The 19,817-nt window shown below is 46.1% G+C and overlaps 1 protein-coding gene and 1 long non-coding RNA gene across 3 annotated transcripts in view; one reads left to right on the top strand and one right to left on the bottom strand.

The window, feature by feature from the left end:
• The window catches only part of LOC139061895 (uncharacterized), a 12,187-nt gene extending 4,224 nt beyond the window's left edge, over positions 1-7,963 (bottom strand). Inside the window, exons 1-2 of the long non-coding RNA XR_011515541.1 lie at positions 7,908-7,963; positions 1-1,233 (exon numbers count right to left, since the gene is read on the bottom strand). The exon at positions 1-1,233 is cut by the window's left edge and continues 4,224 nt beyond it. This is a non-coding gene — a long non-coding RNA (uncharacterized lncRNA). The remainder of the gene's footprint in view (positions 1,234-7,907) is intronic.
• Positions 1-19,817, top strand: part of gng12a (guanine nucleotide binding protein (G protein), gamma 12a) — a 67,188-nt gene that overhangs the window by 20,236 nt on the left and 27,135 nt on the right. Inside the window, exons 4-5 of one of the 2 annotated variants that reach the window (XM_070541832.1) lie at positions 15,549-15,695; positions 19,267-19,689. In XM_070541832.1, the coding sequence (XP_070397933.1) occupies positions 15,549-15,695; positions 19,267-19,507 (388 nt within the window). In that variant the 3' untranslated portion in view covers positions 19,508-19,689. Of the gene's footprint in view, positions 1-15,548; positions 15,696-19,266; positions 19,690-19,817 lie in introns of those variants that run through there. The other variant, XM_070541831.1, reaches the window with a different exon arrangement.

The following is a 19,817-nucleotide window of genomic DNA, read 5'->3' on the forward strand; positions in this document are numbered from 1 at the left end:
ACACACACGCATGGTCAGAACACACACACACACACATGCATGGTCAGAACACACACACACACACATGCATGGTCAGAACACACACACACACACACGCATGGTCAGAACACACACACACACATGCATGGTAAGAACACACACACACACACGCATGGTCAGAACACACACACACACATGCATGGTCAGAACACACACACACACACACGCATGGTCAGAACACACACACACACTCATGCATGGTCAGAACACACACACACGCATGGTCAGAACACACACACACACATGCATGGTAAGAACACACACACACACACACGCATGGTCAGAACACACACACACACATGCATGGTCAGAACACACACACACACATGCATGGTCAGAACACACACACACGCATGGTCAGAACACACACACACACATGCATGGTCAGAACACACACACACACATACACTTGCATGGTCAGAACACACACACACACACACACGGTCAGAACACACACACACACATGGTCAGAACACACACGCATGGTCGGAACACACACACACACACATGCATGGTCAGAACACACACACACACACACATGCATGGTCAGAACACACACACACACATACACGCACACACACACACGCATGGTCAGAACACACACACACACACACGCATGGTCAGAACACACACACTCATGCATGGTCAGAACACACACACACACATGCATGGTCAGAACACACACACACACACACGCATGGTCAGAACACACACACTCATGCATGGTCAGAACACACACACACACATGCATGGTCAGAACACACACACACACATACACATGCATGGTCAGAACACACACACACACACACACGGTCAGAACACACACACACACACACATGGTCAGAACACACACGCATGGTCGGAACACACACACACACACACACATGGTCAGAACACACACGCATGGTCGGAACACACACACACACACACTAAACAGAGCGGCTGAGCGGGTGGTTTTGATGCAACATTAGTGGGGTGCACGCCCCTAACAAAGATCCTTTCATGAGCTCCACTCTGAGACGTTTGATGACTCCCCTCTGGACGTCGGAGGGTCGTGTTGACGTGTTTTGGACCAGAACAATGACCTGTCCAGTCTGGTCAGCAGCAACCTGCCGCAGGTCTGGTCGGAGGTTCAGAAAACCATCCGAGTAGAGGGACACGTAGCTGGAGAGGCTCCACTTTCTCTGGCTTTCCCTGTAAACATGGAGAGGGGATTTGAAACGTTAAGAACATTTCTGAACTAGAGCACTTGAACATAAAAATAGTAGGGATGCACCGTCTATCAGCATCGATGTCGGTATCGGCCGTTGTTAGCCGTTTTATATCGGTATCGGTCCGATAAGCAAAACTGGGCCGATTTTGACAACAGGTGTTTTTTCCGTTCGTTATTGCTGCAGCGTGATGGGAGTGGTTACTTTTACTGACTGATCAATAAGATGTGATATTCCATATAAATATCAATTATCAACCTTATTGGTCTTTGAATATTGGGTTTGACGTGAACTTGGGGTCTTTGGACTGCCAGAGAAACACACTTCAGAATAGTTCAGACAATATTTCTAAACTAGTAAATCTTCTTAAACATTCATGTGAAGTGAATATGTTAAACATTCATAATAATACTACTAGTGAGTCCACGTACTGATAGATAAACATTAAATACAACAACTACTAATCTGGTGTCTTTAAGATCTGAACTAAATCAGTTCAGCAGTAACATTCATGTGAACCCATGACTCATTACTGTAGACTATTGGACACTAGAGGCTGCATGACTTCAGTTTCTTAAAGTCGACCGTCAGGTAATGAAATCGAGTCGACTTTGACTCGTCGCTGATGACGTCACACACCTGAAGCGGGTTGGTTCACTGGAGTTTTTGACCATTAAAATTGTGCCGCAAACTCACTGATGCGCCTGCAGCCTCTCGGAGTTCCTGCTGCTCTAAACATTAAAATAATTATTTCATTTTCTGTTCCTCACTTCTGATTACCTTCAATGGTGTCTGTTTGTTGCAACCAGCAGGTACAAAAACTAACTTGTTTTTATTTGTCTATTTTTCTGTCCTGCCTGTTTATTATCTTCCTGCATCTCCTCTCAGTCCTAAAGAGAAACTGCTACCTGGGTTCATATATATTCACCTCATGAGTTACCTTTGAACTGCAGCTCTAAAAGATCTACCGACCGCTAAAACAGCGGGGTGCTCGCCGGCCGCATCAGTGATCGGTGCGTCACCGAGGACAAAACAGGTGATGCGCCCCGCTCCACAGCAGCGAAACGCATCAGACACAAATAAAAGAATAAAGACAGAAAACATAAAAGGAAATGAGTCGACATGAACGATCGCGTGTTAAATTAGTTTTTGAGGTGGCGACACCTGATTGGATAACTTTACTGTGGCCGTGCTCAGGACGCAGATGTCTGGAGCGCGTCAACAATCAGAGCTTTGCATGCACAAGCTGGTTAAGGTTAGGATGGGGGTGAGGGGAAGGTTAAACTGCAAGAGGGTAAACGTCACAATTCGGTCAAATGTCCGTTTTACGGCGGGCGTCAAGATACCGACGCTCTGGCACAGCGCGTCGGTATCTGACGCGCAGCGGCTCGTCACCCGCTGTCTTTCCCGAGGACTGCATCTTGTCGGTCATTATCACGTGACAGCGACTAGTCGATGACAGGCATAAAAAGTCACTACAGAGCAGTGAGGTCGACTAGTCGACTAGTTCATACAAGCCCTATGGGACACATTATTAAACCCTTTGGATTTAATCATATCGTCCATTCAGCAAAATATAATTATATGTAACTTATAAACTCAGAGTCTGTGCACTGTCAGAACACAGGAGGAGTCCGGCATGCCAGGCTAGGACTCACCCTGAATGGCTAACTGAAGAGCGCACACGTCCCCATCAAACAGGAAGGAGACGCCGTGTCCCCACTGCTGTCCTGCAGAGGTCGGATCCCCAAATAATCAACAAGACTGGCCGTGGACAGCATCTCCTCCACGTGGAAGAGCTCGCTCCTCTCATCCGTATAGAGGAGGTCTAATCTTTAGGTGTTTGAATCGCTCTTAGTCCGACCGCCTTCCTGAGACCCTGCTGCCGTGGAGACCCTAACAGGGACTGATGGCCCAGACAGCAGAGCTTCCAGGAACATGGAGGTCCTCAAACCCTCCCACCACGGTAAGGTGGCGATTCTGCGGGAGGGATGTTTTTTTTGTGTTATTTTATTGTTTATTTTGTGTATTTTATAAATTTATATGTTTTTTATAAAAAAAATTATTTACCAAACCACACCAATTTATTTATAAAGCACCATTTCAAAATAGCATGGCAGCTAACCAAAGTGCTGCACGTAAAAGAGCCAAATGCTCAAACTTACTATCAAAACACAGTGAAAGCCTGAAAATCAGGTAAAATACATAAAAACAGCACAAATAATGAAGGATAAAAATTCCTACTAAAACAATAGAATAAGAGAACAGTAAACATCGGCATGATCTTGTAGCTTCTCTTCCTTTGTTTGGCGACCTGAGCGCCACTTCCGCATTCCCGCCAGGCCGCGGTGCGGCGCGGTTTCTCCGTCCAAGTGTTTTAAGGTCGGTTTCTCCTCATTCCTCAGTGGTTTCTCCTCCTGTTCCCAGATCATCTGCTGCTGTGGCCCCCAGACTCTGGACCTCTCTCCCCCTGAGCCTGAGATCAGTGGACTCAGTGGTCTCCTTTAAAAAGCAGCTGAAGACTCACTTGTTCAAGCTGGCTTTTGTATGACCTTCTTCACCTCTCTCTCTTTATTCTGCTCTCCCCACCTATTCCACCTTCCTCAGGATCCACTGGTTTCCCTCTTTCCTGTTCACTCTCTCTCTCTCTAACATTTTTTAATCACAATTGTCTATTTTTTGCTCATTTTAAATATATTTTTAACCATTTTCTAAATGCTTTTTTATATTTTTACATTTTTTTGCTTTTGTGAAGCGCCTCGTGATTTTATCTTGAGAGGCGCTATAGAAATGATGTTTTCTTCTTAACAGCAATATCAAAAATAAAAATAACACGACGACTGATAAAAGTCATTTGAAATAAAACCAAAGAAGATATTTTATCTGATAGAAAATAAAGACGTTTTATAAAGATTTGTTGTTCTTTCTTCTATTTTTTCTACTTGCTAGTGAAATCTAAACAGCCCCTCGGTTCTCAGTCACCAAGTGAGCCTAAACGTCAAACGAACATGAAGAACATGTTCTCATCTACTTTTTTTGAGATATTATTTTCTTGACTTCCTTTGTAAAAAAAACCTTAACTTTCTTCTTAAACATACCCCACCTCTCCTTCAGTCCCTTCAGGTGTTTTCCAGGTGTGACTGACGCTTTAGTCTGGCTTACCTGCGAGGACTCTGGTTCAGTCTCTCTGCCAGAAACCAGAGACCTCCGAGCTTTGGCTCCTGTGATGGAGGTTCCACTTTTATTTACTCCTGAACTCTTTCCTGCACTCACTGATGGTTTTCCTTTAACCTTACATCCATTATTGTCCCTCTGACGATGCGGGGTTTGCTCGTATGAAGATCTTCCGTCTTCATCCTCACCTGAACCAACTTTCTCAGCGTTGCATTTTTCTCTTCTCTGAGATGTTTTACCTTTGTTTGCAAAGTCCCACAACATTTGAACTGCAGCTGCATCTAATTCTAACCCATTGGCTAACCCTTCTTCAATTTCTGACCATATGTCCACATCATCCTCGTCATCTGAGCTTGAAGATGTTTCATCGTCACTCTCTCTCAGTTCATCATCTGAGCTTAAAGATCTTCCATCGTCCTTCTCACCTGAACTAACTTTTGCAACGTTGCTTTCTTCTCTTCTCTGAGGTGTTATAAAGCTCTTTGCAACATCCCACAACGTTTGAACTGTATTTGTATCTAATCCTAACCCACTGGCTACTCCTTCTTTAATATCTGACCAATTCATGTCCTCATCATCCTCATCCAGTTCCTTTCCTGAGCTGGAGGACGAGCTACCAGAAGCCCCGCTGTCACAGACCAGATCCTGTAGACCAAGCTCCAACAAAAGTTCATCTAATTCATTGAACCTCTTTACCTCAGCCTGCCCACTTGTAAGGCCGCTCGTGTCTTCAGACAATAAATCCTCATCGACCTCTAAAACGGAGCTAACTGTCTCACCTGCATCAGAATCATCAGGCTTGTGATTAAATCTGTCCTCCACAGCCAAACACGTTTCCTCTTCATCATCATTTAAAGCATCCTGTGTTTCACCATCAGAGAGACAAGAGCTAGGAGAAGAATTACCTTCATCTGGTTTCTGCTCTGAAACGAACGTTTCAGCCGCAGGGCTCACAGACGTCGAGTATTCAGCGTGACTTTCGTCTTCAGGCAACGAATCTTCGTCTTCTTGTTCGGAGCAACTAGTTTCGTCTCCATCAAGACTTTCAAAGCTGTCGGAGAGCAAATCATCGTTTTCCTCTGAATCTGAAGATGTGTCGCCCTCACTCAGTTCTCCTTCTGAAAAAACGGACGTTTCACCGTCTACGTCCTCTAAACCTTCATCAGTAGGAGACATTTCCTCATTTTCTTCTAAAGAAACTGATATTTCATCTATTTCCTCAAAGTTCTCCTCTATAATTGTGGAAAGACCAATCTGATCGTCATCCTGATTCTCCCAAATAATCGTAGTCCGAGACGGACCAACGTCCTCCCCCCGTTCGGTATCAGGATAAGAACCACTGACAGGAACTCCATTTTCACAATTTAGCTCCCTCACATCTGTTTCTAACCCGAGTTTGCAACCCATCCCTTCGTCCATGTAAGGCAAGTCGCTGTCATCGTAAGGCAACGAGTCAAGGTCGCTTTCTGGCTCAGACCAGGTCTCACCTGCATCATGAGGCATTTCAGAGCCGTCAGACACGTAATCGCAATCTTCTGCTGAAACCGGAGATGTTTTCGCTTCTCCTTCCATAAAAGCCTCTAATTCTGTAAAACTGGGCGACGTTTCCTGCTTTTGACCTAAAGAGAGCGAGTTTTCATCGTTCTCATCGAAAAGCTCCTCTGTAGTTACAGAACAGTCGCCCTCACATAAACCCATCCCTGAAGACAAATCTTCTGACTGAATTTCTCCAAAATCTTGCTTTAAAGTGAAAAAGACGCCTGTACCTGGTTTATCACAGGAGAGGTCGTCTTCTGAATGAAATAACGATATAGCTTCTGGACTAAAGCGTTGTTCAGAAAAGTCCTGAGCAGGGATCGGTATTTCTGCTGCCTGGTCTCCGGACGCCGTCTCTAAAACTGCGGCTAACTGGTTTTCCCTGAAAACCACAAACTTTTCCTCATTTCCAGTGAAGTCTTCGCTGGGAGACTTCGAGCCAGATTCTCTAAATTCAAACGCACCCAGATCTGACGTAGTTACTTGATCTGACGTAAAACCAGAAAAAGGTTTTTTAGTCAGTGGTTCTGCGTCTCCATAAAAATATGCATAAGCGTTTCTAACCGCTTTGGTAATTAGAGCACCTGCTACGAACCCAGTAACAGCAAACATGGCTGTGCGGGTCGTTAGGAGGTTACCGAATCCACGCATCCTTCCTGCTAAGCTCTGCTCGACTGACTGACGAGGTGCGTTCTAGCGCGCTATTTATAGGCTGGCAGGATGACGTCACAAAGGGACGTGATCAAAGGGTGGAGAGGAGCATGCGCAGACATGATCAAAGGGTGGAGATGAGCACGCAGAGCTGCCAGCAAGCTAAAGAAGCTGCGTCACGTGCGTCTTCAGCGTTTGTGAGATCACGTGACTCCATTTCCTTTACAAGCTTTAAGGAGTCACGTGATTGTTTCATGGATTTTTTTACCTTAAGCAACCGTAGATTATTAGAAAAAACGAAAATAATTTTGCATTTTTATGGATCTTAGAACTTCCTCGTGAGCATAAAGTGGGTGTAAAATATTAAAGGTATTAAGGTATATTAGGTACCTTCTGAAAAGATAAATTATTCTGTTATTTTAATTATTCGGATTGTTCCCGCCGGGTCACGAGCGTTGTGAACAAGTCCGTTTGTCAGTTACTTCTCTATGACGTCGAACACGATCAGTGCCGTGGGAACACGTGCTTTAACATGTTTATATAGATTTATGTGTAACAGCGTCAGCCTTCGTTTTTCTTGGTTCATTCTTCAACATAACAGCAGCTTATTACCACCAACACTGGAAACCCACACATGACAAGTCCAAACGTCCAGAACATGAGCTGATGCTCTGCAGCTGCAGACAGCAGATCTGACACCTGAGCAGGAACAGAAGCAGCCTCCAGGAACACCTCCTCATGTAACGGAAATCCAATGTGCACGTGCCACCACAGGAAAACAGTTTCAAACCAGCATCAGCAAACATCGGTGCAGTAACGGTTCACCGTTCACTAGTTTTAGTTCCGTGTGCAGCTTTTTACAGCGCTTTGTGTTCAGAAGGTTGGAACTTTGAGAAAGTTTAAACACGAGAGAAAAGTCAAAACGTGCATGCTTATCTGAAAGAGGTGCATAAGGTGTGTTAGGAGGGGTTTTTGCGGAGGTGCGACGAGCACGCGCGCAGAGAGGGGCGCGCGCTGTGCCGCAGCTGGAGCGCTGCGCATCAGTTGCCTAATCTGCGCTCCTTCACAGGAGGAGACGCAAACCTGCTTACATCTGGAAACAAGCGTTGAGAAACGGAGTCTGGTGTGTTTTCGTGTGTGAGCCAGACGTAGCTGCGTACGCTAAACCTGTAAAAACAACTTAGTGATGCTGCGGGTTATTTTTAGAACGTAACTCACGCGCTTCAGGACCACGTACCGAGCACAGATCTGATCAACCTTCCCACAGAGTGAACAAAGAGCAATAACCGCTCTTACTTTATGATGGCTCTCCGAGTGTTCCTGCTCCGGAAATGCGCGGATGAGTCGCTGCGTCATCATGTCTCACATCCAACTGTCCACGTCATTTCCACGCAGGTGCGCATGCCTCAGGTGTTAAACGTACCACCCTTGTTACGTAAATAAATGTTGCGCCGGTTTACACCTAAGCGGCAGCCTCATGGAGCTCTTCATTGAAAAGCAACAATTATGAGCAAAATACCAGAAAAACGTCTAAATACACGAACAAAAAGGAATCTAGTGGGTTTCTCATAACGAGTCAACAGGTAAACAAACAAACACGTGTCTATTTGTGTCTCATGTCTGTCGCAACCAGGAGTAAATGGGACCCAAGAATTCAGCCAACACCAGAATGAAGCAGTAAGTTTTTTATGGGTGAGGTCCTGGTGTTCTGCCCCAGATGCAGGACACAGGAACAGTTTGCTGCTGCGGAGAATTCCCTGGCGAGCAGCACTGGAACAGAAACAAAGCAGTTGGTCAGCGATCCTCACCATGGGGGCAACACAGAAGGCGTGGTCCTAAGAGCAGCCCAGGATGGTACACCAAACAGGGGCTAGGTAAACACCTCAGGGTGCGTCTCCTGGTGCTGACAAAAAGGCGGAAGGTGACAAACCACAGATGATCCTTGTGTAGATAAAAAGATGTGAATGGGATAACTATCTCTCTCTCTCTCTCTCTCTCTCTCTCTCTCTCTCTCTCACACACACACACACACACACACACACACGTGTGTGTGTGTGTGTGTGTGTGTGTATTTAGTCTGTGTGTAATGAATGAATCTATTGTGTGACCAGCACATGTGCTTGTGCTTTAGGGATTTGGAGAAGGTGTCCATCCGCGTCCCTCGGGGGCCTTGTTGAACACCTACAATGTGTATGGAGTACCAGGCCCTTTGACCGGCCCCGGCATGACCATTGCCAGAGATTGGCCTGCATTGCCAGTAGTGACACAGGTTTGTTTCCTGTCAGAGTTGGACTCTGCCAAGGCTGTCCTTGTCTTTAGGGACAGGATTTCTGGGTGCAGCCAAGGTGTAGAGGGGATTTGTTTTGGTGGCCTGAGGATCGGGTCTCTGCTTTATGGGATGTGGTCCTGTTGGCGTCATTAGACCGCGATGGTTCACAGCAGACGGGATGAGAATCAGGTCCTCTAAATACCACGTTTTTTTAGTTGTTGTGACAATGTGAAATGCTTTCATTGGTTTAGCTTTTGCATAAAAGTTTTTGCTAATCTGTACCAGCTGTACTACAGAACCAGGTACTCTAACCTCACCCTCAATGTCCTTACAGGAGAACGAGCTAAGTGGAGGGCGTTAGATGTGTAAAATCCTGTCCTTCTGCTGGTGAAGAGTGAGGTTAACATGCCACCACGGCATTTTCTTAAGGTGACAGTATAATGCTGATTTGCAAGCTTGGTGTGTTTTAAGAAAGCGGCTCATTAAACAAAAGCTGCTCTGGCCTGAAGCGTCTCTGAGAGTTAGGAGAGACCTCACAGTTGAAACGCTTCCTCTGGATCCTGACGGGTGTCTGTGTTCGTCAGCAGCTCCATTAAGAGTCGTTTGGGTCCGAGCTGTGGTTTAGTAACAGTTTGGGACTCAACTTGCTGGGTTTTCATTTCTAAGTGGTGGTGCTAATGGCGCTGACTCATAATGGCTCCCTGTTCTCGCCTCTTTGAACACAGCTCGTGAAACGTGTGTGTTCCAAAGGGGGTGGTCTTTCCTCTGATCCTTTAAGGATCAGAAAGAAGGTTTTTATTGTACATGTTAGTAGCCTGGCCTGCTAGACTCGTCCTCTGTTTAAATCTGCACAGAGAAAGAGTAACTGGTGACTCTCCTATTCAAATAACCCCGCCCTCTGAGAACTCTAACATGTTGGTGGTTAATGGTCACACAGGTTCCCTCCCTTAAAGCTTCTGACCAGCATCAAATCAGATGGCTAAGTGGCCTACGGCCGTCCGGTTAGTTCTGCTCCACACGCTGGCTGACCTGAAGGAGGTGTTGGGTGTTGCAGAAAAGTGGAGTAGTAAATCTGTCTTTGGTGTTTGCCACCATTCAGCCTCTAACTCCTTCAATCTATAATATTCCAGTCAGTTTAAAGTACCACTCAAGTGTTTCTCATCCAGCTAACATGTCTTAAACTCTGCTGAGGTGTTTTCATGGTAAAGAGTTAGCTAAAGTGAGGCTAGAGCTAGCTAGCATCCTTCAAGTTCTGATTAGACTTACTGGCTGATTTTCACCCCTGGATCTACTATAAACATGCCTGTTACTTTAAAAGGTCTTGTTCCCATTCAAACCATGTACCGTAAATCCTCTAATATTAGCCTGTATTCAATTAACGGCCGGGTCTCATATTTTGCCGGTGTCGGAGTCGGCGGAGGTGAATAATGGCCGGTCTCTTATTGTGGCCGGGTGGAATGTGGTAACAAGCAAGTACGGGGGGCGGTTGTGTCATCCGTCTCACTTTTGATTTGCCAGTGACAGACCGCGAGGGTAACTTTAACCGTGCGGAGACGAAGAGGAGGCGAAAATTTGATATCAAGTTCAAAGAGAACGTGCTGATTATGCTGCAGAACACTGGGGAGCAGTTGCAGGGGTTGTATGAACTAGTCACTAGTCGACTTCACCGCTCTGTAGTGACTTGTTATGCCTGTCATCGACTAGTCGCTGTCATGTGATAATGACCGGCAAGATGCAGCCCTCGGAAAAGACAGCAGCCTGCTGTCAGCAGGTGACAAGCTCCTGCGCGTCAGATACCGACGCGCTGTGCCAGAGCGTCGGTATCTGACACGCGATCGTTCATGTCGGCTCATTTCCTTTAATGTTTTCTGTCTTTTATTTGCACCTGATGTGTTTCGCTGCTGTGGAGCGGGGCGCATCACCTGTTTTGTCCTCCGGTGACGCACTGATCACTGATACAGCCGCCAAACAGCGAGCACTCCGCTGTTTTAGCGGTCGGTAGATCTTTTAGAACTGCAGTTCAAAGGTAACTCATGAGGTGAATATATATGAACCCAGGTAGCAGTTTTTCTTTAGGATTGAGAGGAGATGCAGGAAGATAATAAACAGACAGGACAGAAAAATAGTCAAATAAAAACAAGTTAGTTTTTGTACCTGCTGGTTGCAACAAACAGACACTATTGAAGGTAATCAGAAGTGAGGAACAGAAAATGAAATAATTATTTTAATGTTTAGAGCAGCAGGAACTCTGAGAGGCTGCAGGCGCATCCGTGAGTTTGCGGCTGCTGCGCAGGGGGAGGGGGGAGAGGGCTGAAGCAGGGGGAGGGGGGAGAGGGCTGAAGCAGAAACTACCGTTGTTAAAAGAAATGTGTTTAACTTTGAAAATGTGGGCGCAACTTTAATTGTCAAAAACTCCAGCGAACCATCAGTTCATTTTGCTCAAATAGAAATAGAGGCCTGCCTCTAATACTGGCCCTCCTTCCAATAAAGGCCTGGAGCTTGATGAGCTTGAGTCAAATACGGGCCCGGGCCTGTATTAGAGGATTTACGGTAATTCATCTCTCTGAACATGAAAAAGCGATGGACTAGCAACGCGTCCAGCATGTACCCCACCTGCTGTAGATAGGCACCAGCCCCTCCCAACCCTGCATGGAAAAGCGGATATAGACAATGGCTGGATGGGCCCCGCCCACCTTGGCGTGGGCCCGCCCATGGAAAGGAGCGAGCAGAACACGTCTCAACCTGAGGAAGTTCACCATTAGCATTAGCAACTCTACAACATGGCGGAACACGTATGTTGTCAGTGGGGATAAAACAAAAGTGTGCAGACGGGTTGTGTTGCTGTTAGCCAATCAGAAGCAAGATGTATGAGTGAGACCGCCCCCCCCCCCCCCCCCAAAAAAAAAGTAAACACACCACCTCAAAGAAGCAGGAGCACCAGAACGATGACTCACAAGTAACTCATCCACCCTAGAGACCCCGGCAGATTAGCAGACGAGGGAGTGGATGGCAGCTTTAACTCGCAGAAGGGCTAGCAACAGTTTATTTTGCTCGTGCGTTTTTATTGCTCTCTACCGCAGCTCCAGCAGAGATGTCATGCCTACTTATCTCACTTTTCACTGGTGCTCAGTCTTTACTGTTGGCATGTTACGCAGCTTCGTGTTTCCTCTAGAGGACCAAGATGCAAACATTCATCTTTTGGTGCAGAGCACATTCAGGAGCCTCTGAAGCAGGTTAAGAACAACCTGTTTCCACCAGTGTTCGTTAGCTTCAGACTGCTCTGCTGGTTTCTGCTGAAGAGGTCACAGAGGTCATTGTTCTCAGTGAGACGGTATGCTGAGTGATGGGATCTTCAGAAACTTGACCTCTTAGACTTTCTGAAGAAAGACCTGAAGCTCTTATTCAAACTGAGGTGAACACCTTCTGACATCTCTGATGGAGGAAAGGATTCTCTTTTCTGTTTATGAACCTGTTTCACAAGCGTGTTGTCAGTGGGATTCATCCTGGACCGGCTCTCTTTGGACTGATTTCTGATCTAAACAAGGAGTTAAACCAATCAGAGACCCTTCTTTTCCCAGTTGGCTTTGTTTTAGTTTTGTCTCACTCCTCTGTGATCCTTGCCTGGAAGATGTATGTGCTGCAGTGGAAACAGCCAGCAGACGCAGCGGAACGACCTCCTGTGATCTTGTGGTTTACAGTCAACACGCCTGAAAGCTGCTGTGGTGTTTCCGTGCCTTCTAGGATGGATGCTTTTATCTGGAAGTTGTCTCACTGAAGCCTAATAATACAAACCTTTATTTATAACAAACTTTACTGAATTAGTATGAATTTACACAGATTATGACTGAATTGAAATAAAAATGACAGAAAACAGTTAAATAAATGAAATAAGAACATTTTAGGATTTTTGATGCATTTCCTGAGTAACGTTAGGTATTTTAGCTACTCCTCTCCTTGATGACGTCACTGCAGAGCCCAGCTGTGATGAGGCTTGGACACAAACCATTTACAGATTGTGAATCATATTGAATTTCTTGGTCCGACCTTAGTGTCTTCATATGAGTCTCGGGGCCTCGGAGGATTTATTTACAATTTCATCACACTAGGTCGCGTGCCCGTGCACGGATTATAAGAAGGGGTGTGGCTTTGTAAAAGGAGGGATCCCCTTACTTTGTTCTTGTGTGAGTGCAAATGTTATGACCTTGTCAAGCAAACATGCTGAAGCATACATCACTGAGCACAGATTAGTGAACATTTCATTCTTTTATAATTATTATAAGTAGCAGTAAACAAACGTTTATTTAATGATTATCTAGCTTGTAAATTTTAGATATTTAATATTAAAAATCTTCTTTCTTCTGTGAGGCAAGGAGACTTAGATAAAAGGGTGCTCTGTGAGGGACCTTGGAAGGAGAGAATGTTATTGTTATGATTTCGTTATCTCTGTCCGAGCTGCAGGCTCTGAGCTCCAGCTGGTGGGATGAAGGCTGGCTGATTTAAAGAGAACGCGTGTCGTCTCGTGTCTCCTTGACCAGATGTTGAATGGTCAAAGAGTACCTAAACAGACCGTTGCTGGACGTTACAGTGGTGTAGGCAGTAACTCATTTAGCCCGCTGAAACTGATTTAGTTCATTTATATTTTAGTTTTCTTGACTATTTTCTGAAAAATATTTTATGTTTCCAGAGATCTTTAAATTTGGTCATTTCTAAGCAGCATTTTAGTTGAGACTCTACCAGTGTTGGGAACATTACTTTATAAAAGTAATTAGTTATAGTTACTGATTACTTTGTCAAAAAATAACTCTGTTACTAACTGAGTTATGTCATGATCCGCCCCGGCCTCCCTGACTGTGTCTCTCCTGCCCTGATTACTCTGCCCATGTGTTCCTGATTCCCTTGTGTATTTACACCTCCCTCCTTGTTGCTGTCTTTGTCGGTTCATTGTCGTTTGTGCATGTTCGTTCGTCCTGTTGCTCCCAGTCTACAAATAAACATCTTTTTATTTTTTCATCCGTCTGCCTGATCTTCTGCCTCCTGGAACCCACCACCACACATGGTCTGCCACCTCCACCCGCAGAACAAGGCAGAAGAAGAATGTGATTGTAGCATCCCTCATATGTTCACTTCTAGGACGGCTATCCATGACCTGGACATACATTTGTATGTTGCTAAAGTTGGAAGAACCAATTCCAGCTGCTGCTTTAACTGCGACCTGTCATCAATAAGGCGTTATTTGTTGGTTAATAAATATGAGTTTATCTGCATTTTAGTTGCCAGTTCCTCTCCAAAGCCCTCTCATATTTCTGACTCAGACTGAAGTGAGATGGGTTGGAGAGTCCCACCAGACACTGGGGACTGTCCAGAGATGAGACCTGTCGCCTCATTCTTGAGGTCTCCGTCCTAGGCCAGCTGGTAGAAAAACAATCCAAAGCGGGAAAAAAAATATTCCAGAAAATCGGAGTCCATGATCATTTACTGATTTACACCAAGACAAATTTTCACGAGGACTTTCTAGTTAACTTCTTAGAAACAATCTGCTGAACTTCCTGTTCTCTACGGAGAAGTGTTTGTCAGAGCATGTGCCCCACCACGGCGCGGCGTTTACAGGAAATGTGTTCACCAGAAAAGTAAGAGCAGGAAGAACAGAGCTGCGGCTCCCACAGGGACTGGGATCTGTCCGAGCTTGTTCCCATCCACTCTGGGAATCATTAACAGGAAGCGGAGCCACACGGCAGACTTTTGGCTCCCATAAATAAATCTGCTAGGTAGTTTTTATCCTGACATCTTTAGCTGCCCACACAGAAATTCAATTCAATTCAAGTTTATTTATAAAGCGCCAAATCACGACAAGAGTCGTCTCAAGGCACTTCACATAATAAACATTCCAATTCAGGTCAGTTCATTAAGCCAATCAGAAATAATGTTTCCTATATAAGGAACCCAGCAGGTTGCATCAAGTCACTGACTAGTGTCAGTGACTATACAGCAATCCTCATACTAAGCAAGCATGCAGCGACAGTGGAGAGGAAAACTCCCTTTTAACAGGAAGAAACCTCCAGAGAATCCTGGCTCAGTATAAGCAGCCATCCTCCACGACTCACTGGGGATCGAGAAGACAGAGCACACACACACACACACACACACACACACACACACACACACACACACACACACACACACACACACACACACACACACACACACACACACACACACACACACACACACACACACACACACACACACACACACACACACACACACACACACACACACACACACACACACGTAATGTGTGCTCAGGGAAACATCTCCAACATGTAGGCCCTAATACTGATGCACGTGCACTTAAATAAATAAATAAGTGCACGTGAACATCTTGGGTGTTACAGAGGAGGAGAAAGTAGAGCTAAGTGGACGCTAGCGCTTAAATCAACAGCAGGACGGTTTCCAGAGCAGCACATGGAGGAGCCGAGTTCTCCTCCGGGATAACGTCAGGATAAGTCAGCTGTTGTGTTTGGGATAGAGGGAATCACAGTTTCACACCGTTTCCGTTTGACTCATCTGGAAATGTTTCCAAGACATCGTTTTTGTGCTTTTAGGATTGTGTGTGAACATTAAGTAGATTTTTTTACACCTGGACCTTAAATACTCCGTCTTTTCTCCAGTGTGGTGCTGCCCAGGATGTCGTCAGCGGCTCACAGCTGCAGCAACATCAGCCACGCACAGCGCGCCGTACAGCGGCTGAGAGCAGAGGCCAGCATCGAGCGGATAACGGTACCGGACCGGACCTGGGTTCAGTTCTGTCTCAACAGGTTTGAATGAATGAATGAATGAATGTTTATTTATACAGCCCTTTACACGACCTAGAGGGTGACCAAAGTGCTTAACATTAAATATGGAAAAAAGTAATACGATTAAAAACTACTGCAATAATGCTAATAATCAGAGCCAGTTTAAAACCATTTAAAACAGCAGAAAAGTAATAAAAATCAAACCAATGTAAAATCAAACACCACTATAAAACAGTCAAAAGAATAAGCACAGTGTCATGGTGCGCAGGTGAGTGAAGCGGGGGCGAGCATCCAAATGTGAGGAAGAAGGCAGGCAGGAACGTTTTAGAGGGTTTAAATACACGAGGAGCTGGGATCTACCGTGATTGGGAGACGAGAGAAAGGTGGGAGAAATCAGAAGAGACACAGGATGGAACAGAGAGGGGAGACAGGGCAGGTTGTGACAGTAGCCCCCCCCCCATTAAAGGGCAGCACCAGATGCCCAACGCAGGTCAAGATGGAGTCTGGTGGGCCGGCGTCTGGGGCACAGGGGGAGACGACGGACTTCGGGGGCCCTGCGTTGGGCGAGGGCAGGGCTAGCGGTGACTGAAGGCGGAGTCTTTGGAGCCGCTGGAAGCAGAGTCTCTGGAGGCGGACCCGCTGCAGGTGGTGGCGCTGACTGGACTGGAGGCGGCTAACCTTTTACCCAGATCAGAGCCTCCATGTCAAAGAGGGTGTGTTTCTGAGTTGCCTTGGTAACATCTCCAAACTAGTCAGCCTCTGATTGGCTGTCCAAACCACAACAACTAAACTTTAAAACTAAAACATGCTGAGAGATTCGACAGACTGGCTATCTGTAGCAAAAACTCTGCAACCATCAAAGACTTTGACACGTCGTCATAATCTTTTTGCACCTGAAAGCTGATGAGCGAACAGTTCCTGCAGAACAAAGCTGGTACCGTTAGACTCCTTCAGAGTTATTCCTGAGACGCAAGCTGAGTCCAACCTGTGCTGCCTGGTGACTACCTGAGACTGGAGAAGTCTGTGCTTGCGGTCAGTCCACCGGACTTGGGTGCCCCGAGGTCATCCGACCTCTCTGACCTCCGGATCCGTGACGAGGGAATGATCCGGTTGTATATAAGTGATCCAGGCTGGGAGTGGAGAGCCCCCGGGCCTCACTGAGGCTGTGAGACAGCAGAAGACAGGATCTTTCTAGAAAGTGATTTCCTCTCTGGGTGTAGGAGCTACTTCTGGAAGTGTTCCTGGATGATGCAGGTCTCTGGGGTCTCTCCGACCTGCTTTAACCACCTGCTAGCTACTGCACAGCCAGTTAAACCTCCTGTCTCACTATAGGGAGGTCACACACACGTATCTGACTGTAAAAGCTGGTGGTGTGTTGTAGTGGATGGGACAGTTCTCACACACCAAAGCACAGTAGTGGTGAAATGACGATGTCGCTGACAGCAGGTCTGCAGGAGAATCCGGTGCTTTTGTTGTGTAAATATAAAACGCTGATGACCTGGAAGGAGACGAGGAGCACGCTGTGTTGCTGCACAGAGACCTGCAGCCTGCATGTCCCCGGCAGGCCTTTGCACTGATCCAGGTTGGTTGTTGCTTAGCGACGTGGGAATGGGAGGGGCTAAATGGTTCCTGTGCCCCACTGTAAACGCCTCTGCTGGCAGTTACAGTGTCAGTGTGTAGGAATGTGCTGTGCTGGGAGAGGAAGAGGAGGGTGTGGGCTGACTGGCTGTACTGGAGCGGGCCCAGATCAGTACTCTTCCATTTATGCTTCTCTTTCACTTCTCAACTTAGCTCAAAGTATGCAACAGCAAGGTGCTAACGCCACTTAGCTTCATGCATTTATAGTGCACTGTTTTCAAATGTAAGAGTAAGTGCCAAGAGTTCATTCTAGATGTAATTCATACAGATACGTTGGACCTCTGCGTGTTCAGACAATAAGTTCTTCAACACACACCGACCCGCTACCTGAGCGTGGTCTGAGTTTACATTCATGGTTGAGTTGCTATCTGTTTAGCAGTGTCCTAAGGGGCTCAGCCTTCTCAGCTCCACATGAAAGAAGTGGCTCACTTCTGGGCAGGAAGCCAGCAGCTTTTGTCTCCTTTCCTGTAATCAATACATAAATATTTATTAGGTGTTGCTAAATGAACCGTGTGCCAGTTGTAAATGTAAAGATGACGATCTTTAGATTTAGAACCGGCCTACAGGTAAAAATGAATGCAGTAAAATAAAATACTCATTCATTAGTTTACAAGCAGAGCAAGCCTCATCAATTCAATTCAAGTTTATTTATAAAGCGCCAAATCACGACAAGAGTCGTCTCATAATAGACATTACAGTACAGGTCAGGTCGTTAAGCCAATCAGCATAAAGTTTCCTGTATGAGGAACCCAGCAGGTTGCATCTGACTAGTGTCAGAGTCTTTACAGCAATCCTCATACTAAGCAAGCATGCAGCGACAGTGGAGAGGAAAACTCCCTTTTAACAGGAAGAAACCTCCAGAGAATCCTGGCTCAGTATAAGCAGCCATCCTCCACGACTCACTGGGGATGGAGAACACACACACACACACACACACACACACACACACACACACACACACACACACACGCACGCACGCACGCACGCACACACACACACACACACACACACACACACACACACAAAGATAAGTAATGTGTCTATGGTTACATTGTGATGTCTTAGTAAATATTCTATTTGGTGAGAGATAAACTGTATTGTATTCATCCTAGTGGATCTATAATTAAACGGGTAAACTAGTAGTAGCACATCCAACATCAAAGAGAATAAAAAGTTATTATCAGGAGAGGGAGAATGTTTAAGTGGTTAGCAGCAGTGTGCTAGACGATGGCCCCCTCCATGAGGCCACCACAGCTCAGCAGAACATCGTTGTAGCTTCTTCTGGGGAGAAAAACACTTAGAGAGAAAATAAAGTTAACAGCTGAAATAGCAGGAAATAATACAGTTAAAGAGCAGATTGTAGAAGAAAGTAGTAGAGTGTGGAAAGAGCCACGGGTTGCCGACCCGTGTTAGTGACTAGTTCAGGTGGATGATGGCGTCTGGTCTACTACACTGATACATGTGTAGGGACACATTTACCAGAATTAAATAGAATTTAACTTTATGCTACACAGCTACTGGCAGCAGAACACAAGTATTTGTATTGTGGGGGAGAAACGGGGTACGTGTGAAACTTTCATTTTGTTGTCTTGCACATTTACACGAGCAGGCGCCCAGCTTGGCTGACTTTTAGGGTTTGCATTAATTGCGTGGTTGCCTGGGATGGTTTCAAATTCCCGGCCTGGATCATTGTCCCGGTCCGTTCCTGGCGGGAGGAAATGGTGGCGCCTGTGTACGGCAGCCTCGCCTCCATTGGTGTGCCCCAGGGCAGCTGTGGCTACGATGTAGCTCATCACCATCAGCGTGTGAGTGGATGACTGAAAGCGCTTTCCATGTCCAGGTCATTCACTTACCTGCGATGTAAACTACTGCACTAAATAAATAACGTTTTATTTGGGTTTTTGTCGACAAAAGGAGAAAAAAGCTGATCTTTATTATTGTTCAACTTTTTTAGACCCAGGGTTTCACAACCCAGTCGGAACCGGCCTGCATCACATGACCGCTGCAGGGATCTTCAGCTCAAACATACTTTATTAGTCCCAGAGGGAAATTCCAGCTCTCCTCTTCAGCGTGACGCTGCCTTTCATCAGCTGAGTGACGTCGTCATCTCCTGGAAATCTACCTGCTGCTACAGGTGCGTGACACCAATGCAAACTGAACCAAACCCAGGAAGTGACGGCAGCAGAAAGGGCTGAAGCCTGCACCCCCGGGTCCAAAGTCAACCCCCACAGAGCAGGTGATGCTTCCACGTGTGCAGTCCTCACACCTTTTGACACAAGTCCATAAAAGTACAAACTAGTGGAAACAGTGACAGAGCAGGTGAAAGGGGACCTGGGTGGATGAACTCACATGGTCCTGCTGACACAAGCAGAAGCCCGCCCAGGGACAGAGCGCTGAGGATTATTGTCGTGCTCAGAAACGGCACCGGGGCCACGGCGGCCACCATGACCCCTGTGATCCCGCTGCCTCGGGTCAGGAAGCGAATAGAACCCATTCAGAGGTTTG

Source organism: Nothobranchius furzeri, chromosome 11, assembly GCF_043380555.1.
Source record: "Nothobranchius furzeri strain GRZ-AD chromosome 11, NfurGRZ-RIMD1, whole genome shotgun sequence".
Taxonomy (NCBI): domain Eukaryota; kingdom Metazoa; phylum Chordata; class Actinopteri; order Cyprinodontiformes; family Nothobranchiidae; genus Nothobranchius; species Nothobranchius furzeri.